General features: G+C 40.3%; 1 protein-coding gene across 3 annotated transcripts in view; it reads left to right on the top strand.

Moving 5' to 3' along the window:
* SUGCT (succinyl-CoA:glutarate-CoA transferase) overlaps positions 1–14,382 on the top strand; it is a 787,044-nt gene extending 772,662 nt beyond the window's left edge. For 2 of the 3 annotated variants that reach the window (XM_032304187.1, XM_032304179.1), the window contains one exon: positions 12,500–14,382. In XM_032304187.1, coding sequence (XP_032160078.1) covers positions 12,500–12,663 — 164 coding nt within the window. In that variant the 3' untranslated portion in view covers positions 12,664–14,382. The remainder of the gene's footprint in view (positions 1–12,499) is intronic. The other variant, XM_032304194.1, reaches the window with a different exon arrangement.
* Positions 14,383–16,668: the final 2,286 nt, after the last annotated feature.

The following is a 16,668-nucleotide window of genomic DNA, read 5'->3' as shown; positions in this document are numbered from 1 at the left end:
TGCTTCTCCTGCCTGCTGCTTCCCCTGCTTGTGCTTTCTCTCTCTGACAAATGAGTAAATAAAATCTTTTTTAAAAATTTTAAATAAAATAAAAAATGCTCTATTTTCAGCTGGCAAGCCAATGGGAATTTGTCTGGTTAAGGCCAAGGATATGGAATCTCTTTTAAAGGAATGCATTTATCTCCAAGATTACCAGCTATGGAGATCAACTTCTTATTCATTTATTTTTCTTCCTGTGAATACAAAACATTTTGACACAGTAGATATTGATCCAGAGCTTAGATAGTAGAGAGAAGACTGCCTAAACAACTGATTTAAATCCTCAGCATCAGGGCATCTGGGTGGCTCAGTTGGTTAAGCCTCTGCCCTCCACTCAGGTCATGATCTCAGGGTCTTGGGATTGAGCCCCAAATGGGGCTCCCTGCTTAGCAGGGTGTCTGCTTCTCCCTCTCCCTTTGCCCCCCACCCCATCTCATGCTCTTTTTCATTTTTGTTCTCTCTCAAATAAGTGAATACAATATTTAAACGAAAATCTTTAGCATCAAGGATGTTGGAATAAATACAGTTGCCATGAAAATACAGTGTTTAGGAATATGGAAGTTCAGATGGTAAGTGACTTCTACATTTGTATGTCCTGGCCCAACATTGTCCCTGAATTCCAGACTTGCGTATCTAAAGGCCCACATGCCCTCTGTCCTTGGATGTCTCATAGGCATCTCAAACAGCATGTCCAAAAGAGAATTTGACTTCTGCTTTCACCAAAACCTGTCCATGTACAATTCATTCAGTCTTCCTATGTGGCAAATGGCCCCACCAGTTTTCAACCCAGAAACACAGGTTTCTCCTTTGATCCTTTTTCCTTTCACAGCTACCCTGGTCCATGTAATCCATCAGCAAATCCTATCATTCTATTACCAGCATAGCTCTCAAACATACTTTTCTTAAACTCTCCAGGCACCAATCCTAGTCCGGGCCACCACCACATTTTTGATCTACCCACAGCAGCCTTGAACAGCCTCATTCTCTGCCGAGCAACGGGAGTGTGTGCTTACTGCTCTCAAAACTCCATGGAACCCAGAATAAGATCCAACTTCACTACTGTAACTTTTAAAAAAGATTTTACCTATTTATTTGAGAAAGAGAGAGAGAGAGAGGGAGCAAGCCCAACTTGGGGGGTGACAGAAGGAGAACAAGAGAAATAGAGAAAATCTCAAGTAGACCTCCTGCTGTGTGCTGACCTCACCCTGAGATGACGTGAGCTGAAACCAGGAATCAGACCCTTAAACAGCTCAGCCACCCAGGTGCCCATCACTACCATAACTTCTAAATTCCTGTGCATGCTCTACTCTGTCGCTCCCTCCAACTGCATTTAGAACCTCACTACTACTAAATTCTGTTCTAGCCATATTGGATCTTTTTTGAGTTTCTTGAAAGCAAACCTGTTCATGCTGCTTGCAATCTTTCCTCCACTAGTGGTATGGAGAGATTAGTTTAGGACTCAGCCTAGGGATCATCTAATCAGTTTGCCCTTATAACGCATGCCATCTAGAACAGTCCTTTCCTGGGACCCTGGCCTCTCCCCACTCTGCCCATGATGTTCTCCTCTTTCCAGCTAGATTTTAAATAATTTTATAATTTCTATAACATTTTTAACTATTTATGCATTGACTTGTTTATGGTGTGTCTCCCAAATCATATAAATTCCACCAGAGTAGGGACTAGGGATGTTGGCTAATACATATCTAGGTCATAGAACCAAGATCCTGGCACAGGGATAGATATTAAAAAATTATATGTTGAGTTAATTAGTGGCTAAATTAATTAATTAAAATGACATAAATGGTATTTATTCAACAATCTTTAACTGTTAGCAATCTTTAGTTCAACAAATTTATGTGAAATGACAGAGCATGGACCATGGACCATGGAACCTGATGTACAGGAGACCTTGTCCTAGTGCTAGCATTTTTTTAGCTGGATAACCTTAGACAAACCAACTAACCCTTTAAAGGACCTCAGTTAAAATGCCTGGTGGAAGAAGCTGTGCTTTCTTTTCAATGCGGCCGTCGAAGGAGGAGGCTGCATGAAGCACCATCAGCCAAGCCCTCCCAGAGGCTGCATCTGCGGGCCAGTTGCTGGGCTCTTCCAGGTGCAACAGAGCCTTTGAGGTGAAGATGAACGAAGGTCGTTCTGATGTTTTCCAGAAACTGCTCAGGGGATGGCTGTGATAAAACCACTAGGAGCACAACTGTGCACAGTGGGAGTATAGGTAGATGCAGATGAATGCTCAAGTCCATAACTCTCATCGTTAAACTTTTTTCTTACCTCAAAGCATGCAGTTGGAAGGAAAAATGAAGAAGGTCAAGAAGACATGAACAGAGACATGATGAAAACTGATATTTAACACTGATCACCTCACAATAAGCTGCATAGAAAATACCTGTTTGGATACTTGTAATTGCTGGGCAGTAAAGTCTATTATCTTTAAAATATATCAAATGTTTAAACAGCTCTATTCTCATAATCAATGGTTGACTACTTTTTAACATACTTTAAGGATAGTGTGTTTTTGTCAATAACTAGCTCAATTGTGGAATGGACTCCCTCCTTTGAGGGGGCAGTCAGCTGGAAAGACATTCTAGCACCTCAGTTCTCTTGCCTCTTTCTTACCTTAGGGGATTGCAGTGAACTAGATAACCATGGAGGCTTCCCCTTCAGAACCTGCTATGATACCTAACACAAGTATTTGGAATCTTTAAACAACTTAATGAATCATCCCTTACAAGTAAAGAGTTTACCTGTGACCTACAGAGTTTTTTTAAAATTTAAAACTTATTTTATTCTTTGTTTTTACCTTTGAATGAAAAAGTAATTGTGGGGGGGGATTAAAAAAATAGAGAACCTCAGTTTTCTGATCCATAAAATGAGAGTTATTATGCTCTGTGGGGGAGGCTGGGTGGCTCAGTCTGTTAAGCCTCCCATTCTTGATTTTAGCTCAGGTCATGATCTCAGACTTGTAGATCAAGCCCCACATTGGGCTGTATGCTGGGCATGGAGCCAGATTAAGATTTTCTCTCCCACTCCCTCTCCTCCCCTAACCCGCCTCACCCATGTGTGCTCTCTCTCTCTCTCTTTAAAAAAAAAAGGAGGGGGGAGAGAGTTACAATGGTGTCTATTTTATAAGTTGGAAAGTCCAGTGAGATAATGCAAATAAAAAACACAATCTACACTCATTATAGATCTTTAAGAAAGGATCGCTGCCATTATCTTCATTTTGTAGCACAGTGAAAAGCATAGAGGGCACATGATCAAACACAATTGCCATTTTCTTGCCCTCATAGGAGATACAGACAACTAAACAGATGATGTAATACACCATACTTAGTTCTGTTATAGAAGACAAACAAGTAATATGCCCTACTCGAATGATCTTGGCATCAAATCAACTGGAGTTTTTTGTTTATAGTCCATCAATCACTTAAGATCTTGCCACGTTATAATTTGCCTCATATTTGGATCTTCATTTTTTTTTTAACACAGATTTTCTTTTTTTTTTCCTAGAGTTTCCATTCCTTTTCCATTTCTACCTTATTGACTGTCCAGTTCTGAGTTATGATCCTGAGGTCTTCCTTCCCTGCACTCCCTGGTTGGTTCCCACCATGTACCAAAATTTTATCCTATTATTTACTCCCATGTTTTACTGGATTTAACATCAAGTAACTTACTTGGTAAACTTACTTAATCTTTGAAAGTTTGAACATGTCTTCATATTTGATTAATCATTTGTGTGGATATGCAATTGTAGGCTTAATACCATTTTCATAAAGAAAATTGAAAGCAAGCTTCATTTTTCTTCTAGTTGCTAGTACAAACTAGTAAGTTATTCTAAACTAACACAATCTCTCTGCTTTCTGTCCTACTTCTCTTCTAAGACCTGTTCCTCTCATAATAACTGATTTTAAGGTCAGAACCTCTTGGGGGTGAAATGGACTATTAGCATCCCCTTCCTTTCAGTCACCTTGTAGAATATTCTGGGCTTCATCTTCCTCTACCTCTTTTAACCTATCGGCATTATCCTGTCCATGTCATTCTTAAGTTTGTTGAAATATCTCATTTATTAGTGATGCTACCACCCATTCTCTTCACTCATAAAGTTTTATATTTGTTAGTTCCTAAGTTTTTATGTATGTGGCATTTCAGGAAAGAGTGGTTTGTGTTCAAAGCCACCCAAAATACAGCTTGAAATTACTGTACATACAGGTTGCCTTCATTTAAATGCACTGTAATTTATATAACCAGTTCTTAAGTGTTGGACATATTTTCCAAATATTTTTTCAATATGGCAGCTATGTGACCTTTTCATCTGGAAGGTAGGGGTAGGAGATAGACCTATGGGCACAGTATATGAAGGAATGTGTTGGTAAACACCTATTCCTAACAAAGTAACTTTGGGAACTTAAAGTTTTTTTTTTTTTTCAATGTACAGAATAATACACAAAGAACCCTTACAACCTAGAAGTTAGAAAGCTCTGTGGGAAGCAGATAGGTGTTAAGAGTATTGAGCCTATTTTGAAATTTGTATAGATCCTTGCCTGTGGAATTTGTGAACATCCTGATTAAAGCCATTGAAGAACATTTTTTTAAATTTTTAATTTTTTATAAACTATATAATATATTTTTATCCCCTGGGGTACAGGTATGTGAATCACCAGGTTTACACACTTCGCAGCACTCACCATAGCACATACCCTCCCCAATGTCCATAACCCCACCCCCCTTCTCCCAGCCCCCCTCCCCCCATCAACCCAATTTCTCCATTCAAGTGTGGGAACACTTTTTTTTTTTTAATATTTTATTTATTTATTTGACAGAGAGAGATCACAAGTAGGCAGAGAAGCAGGCAGAGAGAGAGGAGGAAGCAGGCTCCCCGCTGAGCAGAGAGCCCGATGTGGGACTCGATCCCAGGACTCTGAGATCATGACCCGAGCCGAAGGCAGCGACCTAACCCACTGAGCCACCCAGGCGCCCCGGGAACACTTTTAAAACTCTTCATATTTAGTTGACAAAATTCCCGCCAGGAGGACAATACCAACTTGCTCTCCTACCTGTCACTGACCTCTTAAAAACAAACCAAAATAGCCACAAGATTTGATAATTTTATAAACAAAATTGTACCTTATTATTATCTTCATATGTATTTCTTTGATAATTGCTGATATTAAATATCATCCATATTATATTACTCAGATGCTCAAACCAACCCTTAGTAGGCATTGTCAACCTTGTCTTAGAAATGTATAGACTGAGGCTCAGGGACTTTAAGAATTCTCAAGATCACACAGCTTGCAAGTGTTTGAAAGCATATGTGAACATAGATGTTACTTGCCAAAAAGTAATTTAAGAACATGTGACTTATCTGCTCATCTTTTTTTAATGGAAGATCAAATTATTCATTCTTTTTGGACCTTAGATGTAAATAATTATGTCAAACATTTTGTACTTCTTGAGTCAAATGCATTTTAAAAGGCCTTTATTCCTTGTGTGCAAAGCCTCCACTGGGAGGGATGTCCCTGGTACGTAGGATTATTGCACAGGACTGCAAGAACAGGAGATTTCAATGGACTCATGAGAACTTAGCTTTCTCTGGAATCTGGGTTTCACCTTTATTTGTCCCACTGCATGCATATATATAAGAGACTATAAATTTTGTTTATTTTAAATATAAATTTATACTTATTTTATTTTGTGGGTTAATAACCCACATGGCAAAATAATATTTTAAAAAATGTCTATACTGCCCAGAGAAATATATACTTTTAATGCCATTCCAATCAAAATTCCACCGGTATTCTTCAAAGAGCCGGAGCAAATAATCCTAAAATTTTTATGGAATCAGAAGAGACCCCGAATCACTAAGGAAATGTTGAAAAACAAAAATAAAGCTGGGGGCATCACGTTACCTGATTTCAAGCTTTATTACAAAGCTGTGATCACTAAGACAGCATGGTACTGGCATAAACAGACACATAGACCAGTGGAACAGAGTAGAGAGCCCAGATATGGACCCTCAACTCTATGGTCAATTAATCTTCGACAAAACAGGAAAAAATATACAGTGGAAAAAAGACAGTCTCTTCAATAAACGGTGCTGGGAAAACTGGACAGCTATATGTAGAAGAATGAAACTCGACCATTCTCTTACACCGTACACAAAGATCAACTCAAAATGGATAAAAGACCTCAACATGAGACAGGAATCCATCAGAATCCTAGAGGAGAACATAGGGAGTAATCTCTTCAATATCAGCCACAGCAACTTCTTTCAAGATATGTCTCCAAAGGCAAAGGAAACAAAAGCGAAAATAAACTTTTGGGACTTCATCAAAATCAAAAGCACAGCAAAGGAAACAGTCAAAAAAACAAAAAGGCAACCCACGGAATGGGAGAAGATATTTGCAAATGACAGTACAGACAAAAGGTTGATATCCAGTATCTATAATGAACTCCTCAAACTCAACACACACAAAAAGGCAAACATATCAAAAAATGGGAAGAAGATATGAACAGACACTTCTCCCATCAAGACATACAAATGGCTATCAGACACATGAAAAAATGTTCATCATCATTAGCCCTCAGGGAGCTTCAAATTAAAACCATATTGAGATACCACCTTACACCAGTTAGAATGGCCAAAATTAACAAAACAGGAAACAACATGTGTTGGAGAAAATGTGGTGAAAGGGGAACCCTCTTCCACTGTTGGTGGGAATGCAAGTTGGTGCAGCCTCTTTGGAGAACAGTGTGGAGATTCCTCAAGAAATTAAAAATAGAACTTCCCTATGACCCTGCCATTGCACTCCTGGGTATTTACCCCAAAGATGCAGATGTCATGAAAAGAAGGGCCATCTGTACCCCAATGTTTATAGCAGCAATGGCCACAGTCGCCAAACTATGGAAAGAACCAAGATGCCCTTCAATGGATGAATGGATAAGGAAGATGTGGTCCATATACACTATGGAGTATTATGCCTCCATCAGAAAGGATGAATACCCAACTTTTGTAGCAACATGGACGGGACTGGAAGAGATTATGCTGGGTGAAATAAGTCAAGCAGAGAGAGTCAATTATCATATGGTTTCACTTATTTGTGGAGCATAACAAATATCATGGAGGACAAGGAGTGTTAGAGAGGAGAAGGGAGTTGGGGTAAAATGGAAGGGGAGGTGAATCATGAGAGACTATGGACTCTGAAAAACAATCTGAGAGGTTTGAAGTGGCAGGCTTGTGGGAGGTTGGGGTACCAGGTGGTGGGTATTATAGAGGGCACAGATTGCATGGAGCACTGGGTGTGGTGAAAAAATAATGAATACTGTTTTTCTGAAAATAAATAAATTGAAAAAAATTTTTAAAAATGTGTAAAAATTACAATTTGAAAATTTCAAGTACAGTACATGTATATACACCATACTTTGATCTTAAATTACATGAATGAACCCCAACTTCAGAATCTTTCTGAACTCAACCATATACAAAATACCTGGTTTCTAAAGGGGCTTATGGGAAAGTATATACAATTTATTAAATTGTGATATGGCTTTCTTAATAACATACAATTTTTTAAGGAAACATAAACTTTCCAATTATACAGTATTTTTCCAAGTGCCTTAATGTTAGCCAGTCTAAAAAACAAACAATACCATCCTAGTTCTTTAATAATACCATTCTAATAAATGGTAGTTAGTAATACCATTCTGAATTAAGACTTTTTTGTGAGAGACTTAGGTGACTCAGTCAGTTAAGGGTCTACCTTTGGCTCAGGTCATGATCCTGGAGTCCTGGAATTGAGTCTTTCATCGGGCTCCCTGCTCATTAGGGAGCTTGCTTGTCCCTCTGTCTATCGTTCCCCCTGCTTATGCTCTTTCTCTTCTCTGACAAATGGATAAATAAAATCTTTATGAAAAAATGGGACTTTTTTGCACATAATGTTAAATACCTCTCATCTGCACTGGTAGCAGAGTCTTCGGGGTAGATCTAGAAGGTACCATGAAAGTATAGTGTTTAGTGGGAGTAACACAGGTAGTGTGGTTGTACCCGAAGATTCCCTCTTACCGTCACTGTGTGGAGGCTCAAAGTCCAGGTTCTTAGTACTGATCCACGCTGCTAGGTGGATGATCTCAAATATTATGCTATGTGAAAGAAGCCAGACACAGAAGGTCACATAAGTATGATTCCATTTATATGCAACATCCAGAATAGATGATTCCAGAGACAGAAAGGAAGTTCGTGGTTGTTGCCAACATTTCACGGGAGGGCTGAGTTGAGGGAGACTGATAGAGGGACAGAGAGTCTGACTTTGGAGTAATGGAAATGTCTCCCAACTCTTACAAAGAGGTGGTCATTGCACAGCATAGAGACTATGAAATGCCACTGAATTGTTCACTTTTTAAGGTTTTATTTATTTATTTGACAGACAGAGATACCAAGTAGGCAGAGAGGCAGGCAGAGAGGGACGGGGGGAAGCAGGCTCCCTGCAGAGCAGAGAGCCTGATATGGGGCTCAATCCCAGGATCCTGAGATCATGACCTGAGATGAAGGCAGAAACTTTAACCCACTGAGCCACCAGGTGCCCCTGTTCACCTTTAAATGGTTCATTTTCTGTCATGTGGACTTCATCTCAAAAATTATTTTTTGTTTAAAAACCTACATTCTTGCACCCAACAAACTTGGCAACTGATTCTTACTTCCTACTGTGTGATGTTGGGTAGGTTATTCTCATTCCCTAACCTGAACCTTCACTCTAACCCTTGTACCTGAAGCCTCCTTGGCCTCCACTGTCAGTCCAGATCTGTTGTGAGGGTTTCTCAGACATGATGACTCACTGACTGGCTCACTCTAAGTTCTGACAAAATGGCAGCTGCCATGCTGGGACCACCCGCAGTTTCCCAGCTGCATTGTCCAGCCCAGATTCTTGGTGTAGTCAAGTGACTCTTTCCACTTGGGAGTCTCACTCCAGGTAGGAAGAAGTCACATGACATTGATTCATTCAGCGGCATCCTTCTTTTGAAAAACATGTTTTAGGTTAAAACTGTTTTAATTAATGTCAAAATTGGAACAGACTTGGAGAGCAGTGAATAAGGATCACATCCCCAAAACATTATCAGACTTTTCATGAATGTTATGGATCCTGCCTCCCCTTGACCCTTGACTGAAAAGAGACTGATCAGTGAGGAAACAATTTATACTGGAGCCTTTAGTGTGAGCTTCCATGCAGATTCTAAAATGAAACAAATGAATAAACAAACAAAAAGCAGAGACAGACTCATAAATACAGAGAACAGACTGGTGGTTGCCAGAGGGAAGGGAGAAGATGGGCAAGATGGGTAAAGGGCAGTGAGTTGTATGGGCTTCTGGTTATGGAGTGAACGAGTCAGGGAGTATTGGAAATGTAGTCAGTGGTACATGTGTGTGTGGTGACAGATGTTGGCTACACTTGTGGCAAGCACAGCATAATGGGTAAACTATTTAAATCACGTGTTGTATGCCTGAACCTAATGTAACATCATGTGTCTACTCTACTTCAGTAAAAACTAAATTTAAGACACTGGCATTTTTCAAAGAGCTGGAGCAAACAATCCTAAAATTTGTATGGAATCAGAAGAGACCCCGAATTGCTAAAGAAATGTTGAAAAAGAAAAACAAAACTGGAGGCATTGCCTGATTTCAAGCTTTACCACAAAGCTGTGATTACCAAGACAGCATGATACTGGCATAAAAACAAACACATAGACCAGTGGAACAGAGTAGAGAGCCCAGATATGGACCTGTAACTATGATCAAATAATCTTTGACAAAGCAGGAAAAAATATACAGTGGAAAAAAGACAGTCTCTTCAATATAGGGTGCTGGGAAATTTGGACAGCTATGTGTAGAAGAATGAAACTTGACCATTTTCTTACACCATACACAAAGATAGACTCAAAATGGGTAAAAGACCTCAATGTGAGACAGGAATCCATCAGAATTTTAGAGGAGAACATAGGCAGTAACTTCTTCGATATCAGCCACAACAACTTCTTTCAAGATATGTCTCCAAAGGCAAAGGAATCAAAAGTGAAAATGAATTTTGGGGACTTCATCAAGATTGAAAACTTCTGCACAGCAAAGGAAACAGCCAACAAAACAAACAGGCAACCCATGGAGTGGTAGAAGATATTCACAAATGACAATACAGACTAAGGGCTGATATCCAAGATCTATAAAGAACTCCTCAAACTCCACACACACAAAACAGATAATCATGTCAAAAAATGGGTAGAAGGCAGGAACAAACACTTCTCCAATGAAGACATACAAATGGCTAATAGACACATGAAAAAATGTTCATAATCACTAGCCATTAGGGAGATTCAAATCAAAACCACATTGAGATACCACCTTACACCAGTTAGAATGGCCAAAATTAACAAAACAGTAAACAACATGTGTTGGAGAGGGTTTGGAGAAAGGGGAACCCTCTTACACTGTTGGTGGGAATGCAAGTTGGTGCAGCCACTTTGGAAAACAGTGTGGAGATTCCTTAAGAAATTGAAAATAGAGCTTCCCTGTGATCCTGCAATTGCACTACTGGATATTTACCCCAAAGATACAGAGGTAGTGAAAAGAAGGACCATCTGTATACCAATGTTTATAGCAGCAATGGCCATAGTTGCCAAACTGGAAAGAACCAAGATGCCCTTCAATGGATGAATGGATAAAGAAGATGTGGTCCATATATACTATGGAGTACTATTCCTCCATCAGAAACGATGAATACCCAACTTCTGTAGCAACATGGACAGGACTGGAAGAGATTATGCTGAGTGAAATAAGTCAAGCAGAGAGAGTCAATTATCATATGGTTTCACTTATTTGTGGAGCATAAGGAATATCATGGAGGACGTGGGGAGATGGAGAGGAAAAGTGAGTTGGAATTTGGAGGGGGAGACAAACCATGAGAGACTGTGGACTCTGATAAACAATCTGAGGGTTTTGGAGGGGTGGCGGATGGGAGGTTGGGTGAACCTGGTGGTGGGTATTATGGAGGGCACGTATTGCATGGAGCACTGGGTGTGGTGCCTAAACATTGAATTCTGGAACACTGAAAAGAAATTAAATAAGTAAATAAAAAATGATTTAAAAAACAGAAAAAAAAGGGGGGGGGCAAGGAGAAGAAAGATGCAAACATTTGACCATCTGTTGAAAGTTGCCATTTGTCTGTACCGGATGGTGTATGTCACACAAAAGTGTGGCTTGATGGTCTGGGAACGTCTGTGTCCTCTCTCTCTATCACCAACAGTGGCTTCAACCACATTACCCTTTTATTAATGGGATTCTCCGAAGAGCTTGAAGCACATTTGCTGCTCTCCTCACTCACCTTGTGTTACCTACATGCACTTTGCACCCCAAATCAAGAGCAGGCTGGAAGTATTTTTATGACATAGAAATGCACTGTTTTGTAGTCTTCTGGTGACTATATCATTTGTTTTCCCGAAGCCTAATCAAATGAGAGGTGAAGAACAGCCAACATAAATATCATTTATTGAGTGAGGCAGCAAAGGTAAAAATCTACTGAAACACTGTGCTCCCCAGTGCCTGGCCAGCTTCTCTGTGGAAGAGTGGGAAAGGAAGAGCAGGTTCCTGAGCTTATACAGAGTGCATGGCCCTCAGTGCCAGACTGTGCCAATGAATGTGGACTGGAGTCCCCGTGCTAGTAGTTATTTGCCATGTGACCTTGAGCAAAACTTGAGCTTTTGGGGCTTTTGCGTCCATACAGTGAAGTATGAGGATCATAAAATCCATTTCCAGTAGTTGTGGAGAGCGTGTTTGAGTTACCCCATGTACAGTGGCTCAGTGCTCTGCAAACAGCTGCCAATAAATACCCCCTCCTCCTTGCACGGCACCTGCAAACCCAGATCTCTGACAGGGAAACTCACACCCAATACCTCTTCTGCCACCAAAAGGCTTCAACAGGGTCTGGTGGTGGTTTAGTTGATCTGCAGCCTACTGAAGTAAACCTTACAGTCTATAGGAGACACTGAATAATAAATGTCTGGATTACCTTCACCTGGGGTCAGATTTCCAGCTTCAGAGAGAGACAACGTGTACCTGTGGTCCTTGTTCTTTTGGATGCAGAGAGTCAACCCAGTTGAGTGAACAACCTCTGAGAGTCTTGGTGACAGTACTGGCCACTTCTGCATGGGACTGGCATACACCAGGCACATACATGTCCCCCACGCCCCATCCCCACATGGGCAGGTCAGATGACCACTGCACAGCTGGATGAGTCCGAGTCAAGAGAATATCATGTAAAAATAGATTCATTTCCAAAATGTGCCACCATTTTGTAACTGGCAGTGATATTTTTGGCATTCATTGAAAACACCCCAGGCTGCTTGGGTAATGATTTTCCTAAGGTTAGTCATTAACAGGCTTCCTGCTTTCCTCTCTTTTTGACAGGCCCAGCTGTGAGATACAGTAAGTTCCAGATGTCAGAGGCCAGGCCGCCCCCCCTGCTTGGGCAGCACACCACGCACATCCTGAAGGAGGTCCTTGGATATGATGACAGGGCCATTGGGGAGCTGCTCGGTGCTGGAGTGGTGACCCAACACGAAGCCGAATGACCGAAAATGCTCTTAAGACCACAATCAGAATATACTTCACTAGCGAAGGCATTCGTCTTTCTGGACCCTTTTCTCCAGTTCTGGTGCCTGCCTCTGCAAAGAAAAGTTAGAGTAATTCCAGATTTCCTGCCTGGCGCTCCCAGAATGGCTCTGGTATCAGTGCATCTAGGGCTTTTGTACCCCACCTACTACTCCTTACTGTTCTCTCCCCCACCGCAGATAATAGATTAATTGTGGATTTGTGGAATTTTTTTTTTTTGGAAAGATTTTTTTTTTCCTGGAAAAATACATTCCTCATTCTAATTACATTAATAGCCTAAATGTTTGCCCCTCCAGCCCACGCAGGTCTGAAAAAGAGCAGATCTCTTGACGTTCTCTACTTGCACATAAAGTCTTCATTTAAACCTTTGTTAGGAAGTCAAAGCAATAAGCAGAATGACAGTTTCAGTGATTTATTTTAAACAGAATAACTTAATTTTGAGCTCATGAGTCCTTTGTTAATCTGTAATTTAAACCATGGATTTTGCTGATGTCCATTAGGAAAACTGAGCTTCTTTTTCCCCATGGGGGTAAATATTTGCTTTATGTTGTATTTCCCTGATTATTTTATGATATGTGGCAGAAAATCAATTTCCATCGTTGTATGTTGAGGTGCATGGATCTATCTGCATTAGGGGGTGAAGAGCGGTTCTTTAATCAGCACCTTAATTTGAGCCAAGTACAAATGCAATAGGTTTTTAAATGAGTGTCAAATGACCATCTAGGCATTGAATAATGTTTAAATATTAGGAGAATGAAAGGAAACCATTCCCTTGTAATCTGAGCACTCACCGGAGAAGAATATATCATGCCTTAGTATTAAGTATTTGCATTTAAATATTAAGGTATTCATCAGGGAACTTAAAGCCTGGAAAATGTTTTCTGTCCAGAAGGTGGCAACTGATTTGACTCTATGTTCCAGGATAAACTGTAACTCAGGCTGCCAGTCCCCCAAGCCCAGGTATAGACCAAGGCATCACGTGACCTCCTGATCAATATCCCAACGAAGTCATAACCATTAGGCACACAGTTTGCAGCTGTCTCATGACCTACCATGTGGCAATTGAAACTTCAGTTAGAGGTGTCTATCTTCCAAACTGTGATTTAGAGCTGGTTTTCCTTTAGTGTTCTTTTTTGATGGGGATGATTTGAGCCATGTGTCCATGCTGTGAGCCCCATATATTTCTAGAATCAAGGGTTGCAAATAAATAGGAAATGTGTCTTCTCACAAGGTCTCATGGGACTTTTTAGAAGAATGCCTACTAATTCTTGGAAGAGCTATTGTCCCCCCTGCTTTGCTCTTTGGGGACATTTAATTCTGAAGCACTCCTGCTGTGATTCCACGAGTTAGACTTTCATCCCACAAGGGTAAAGCCTGCTGCAGTGCTTTCCCCCCAATGGCTAGATACACATTTGGAGACATTTGCTTCAGGTCAGGCATCTAAATGAAATTCCTCCATGTCTATACAATCAGGGATGAAAATGGCAAAAGGCGAGATGACAGAGTATTGGCAAAGTCACATGATCTTGAAAACCAGATTCATCATTCTTCCTACAAGTCCAAGTAGATATCTTTAAATGCAGATTACTTGATTAGTGAGCAATCACCCTAAATATCTGGGTAGCCTTGTGTGGGAGGATACTGATCATTCACGGTCACAAAGTGACTTTAAAACCTTGAAATCCTTCAAGACTGAAAAAGAGTTACCACTGGTGACTGTCTCCAGTGTAATCCTATATCCAGATTTCCACCTACACAATTCAGAATGACCCAAGAGAATTTTGAACGTATTTATCACCCAACAGAAAGCATTTACTCTCCTGACTTAGTGAGAGAAATAATTTAGAATGTATTTCATGTTCAGATCGATAATTAGTCCTGAAAGAAACAATCCACTGACTAAAATTGCTAGCAATATGCCCAGATCAAGTTATGCTTATAAACAAATGTGCTGTTTTAATTATCAGGGCCTATTTTCTTACACATTCCCACAGCTGAGCACACCACTAAGAGACCATATGCTCAAGTTCAGAGTGTGTCAAGGCCTGCCTTCTGGCAGGTTTGTGTCTGAGGTTGACTTAGAAAATTCTTCAAAACTTAGTGGGTTAATTATTATGGAACTGAGGGTGTGTCCACAAGCAACGAGTCTTCCTTCTCTTGATTTTGTCCTTAAACATTTTGCTGCCATGATTTTCTGGTTAACCTGGTTAAATGCTGGAAATGGTATTTTCCAGCATGTGCTCTGATATTCTGAACGCTTCTCTAGAAGAAGAGAAATGAACATTGACCAAGTATGCGTGACTAGTGTGTGACTAGTCCAGCTACTTGAACTAGTCCTATGTCTTTGATCCGTCTACTAGGAGTTTGAAGTACAATCTTGATTTTAAAAGGACAGCAGGTCTCATGGGCTATTTCATGTGAGGTCATTAGGCTACCTTACCCATGTAGCCCCCTACTGGGGAGTTTTGCATGAAGACTTGGTGACCCCTGTTTTCAGCCTTTTTCAGGGAAATTCACTCTACTTCTGGGTCACCAAAATTTGATATTTCACCTCTATCTCTTTCATCCCATGACAGTAACATGCTGTCTGCTTAAAAAGCTTTGTAGATGTATGTCTTGCCTATCACTCTCCCATATGGCTTAATGCTGCCTTCATCCTCAGGACTCTGAGAAAGAATGCCAGCCTGGAGATGGACAGACTGTCTAGATCTACCTCTCCTCTGTCTGCTCACCATGGATTCTCAACTGGCAAAGGAGATGAGTGGGAAAAAAGGCACATGACTCACCCTCCATACCCTGACCCTGGGCTGTTCATATTCAAATCTTGTTCCTAAGATTATGAGATTCTTCTTATATTTGCCTCTTTTTATGGGAGACCATCTGCTATGGGAGTCAGCCCTTATAATTGATGAGATTCTTAAGACATAGTGGGTCTTAAAAAAATTGTTGTTCACCTTGAACACTGTAGTATCAATGATCCTTATGAGGCCAGAATACCAAGCTCATATCTTTTCCTTCTTTATTTTGAGGTACTAGGACAGATATAGTCATCATTTGATAGGGAAGATGAAAAAGTTAAAAAAAATACATATGTGGTCCATATACACTGTGGAGTATTACGCCTCCATCAGAAAGGATGAATACCCAACTTTTGTAGCAACATGGACAGGACTGGAAGAGATTATGCTGAAATAAGTCAAGCAGAGAGTCAATTATCATATGGTTTCACTTACTTGTGGAGCATAACAAATAGCATGGAGGACAAGGGGAGATGGGGAGGAGAAGGGAGTTGAGGGAAATTGGAAGGGGAGGTGAACCATGAGAGACTATGGACTCTGAAGAATAATCTGAGGGGTTTGAAGGGGCGGGGGGGTGGGAGGTTGGGGGCACCAGGTGGTGGGTATTAGAGAGGGCACGGATTGCATGGAGCACTGAGTGTGGTGCAAAAACAATGAATACTGTTAAACTGAAAAGAAATTAAAAAAAAAATACATACTTCCATTCCAAACAGCAGTTAAGAAAAACAAAAAAACACATCACATGAGGCTCTCCTATTGGTGTGTTGAAGTTTTCTCAGATATCAGGACAAAGTTGTGTTCCTTCTTACAATTCTAGTATAGCAACACCAGAGTTGAATGTTTTATAAATTGTTACTCTCATAAGATACTTAAATAGTTTCTCTATATAGACATACCAAGCTATCTTCTGAACACAAATGACCCTGAACTTTTAAACCAGGCTGTCTATGTGCAGGACACATTTATGTGGTGGGGTTAGTGGGCTATAAGCAACTCCAAAAGACACATATCCCCCAACACCCAAAAACAAGTCTTCCAGCGTCACTCTAGAAGTATTATTGAAAAATGAACGCAAATACTTCACACTCATATTTATTCCACATATTGGGGAGGGAAGCACAAAAAAGGGAGAGTTTTGAAAAAAAATGAAAGTTGAAATATGACAAT

Source organism: Mustela erminea, chromosome 11 (assembly GCF_009829155.1).
Source record: "Mustela erminea isolate mMusErm1 chromosome 11, mMusErm1.Pri, whole genome shotgun sequence".
In the NCBI taxonomy this organism is placed as follows: domain Eukaryota; kingdom Metazoa; phylum Chordata; class Mammalia; order Carnivora; family Mustelidae; genus Mustela; species Mustela erminea.
This window is presented reverse-complemented; position numbering and strand designations above follow the sequence as displayed.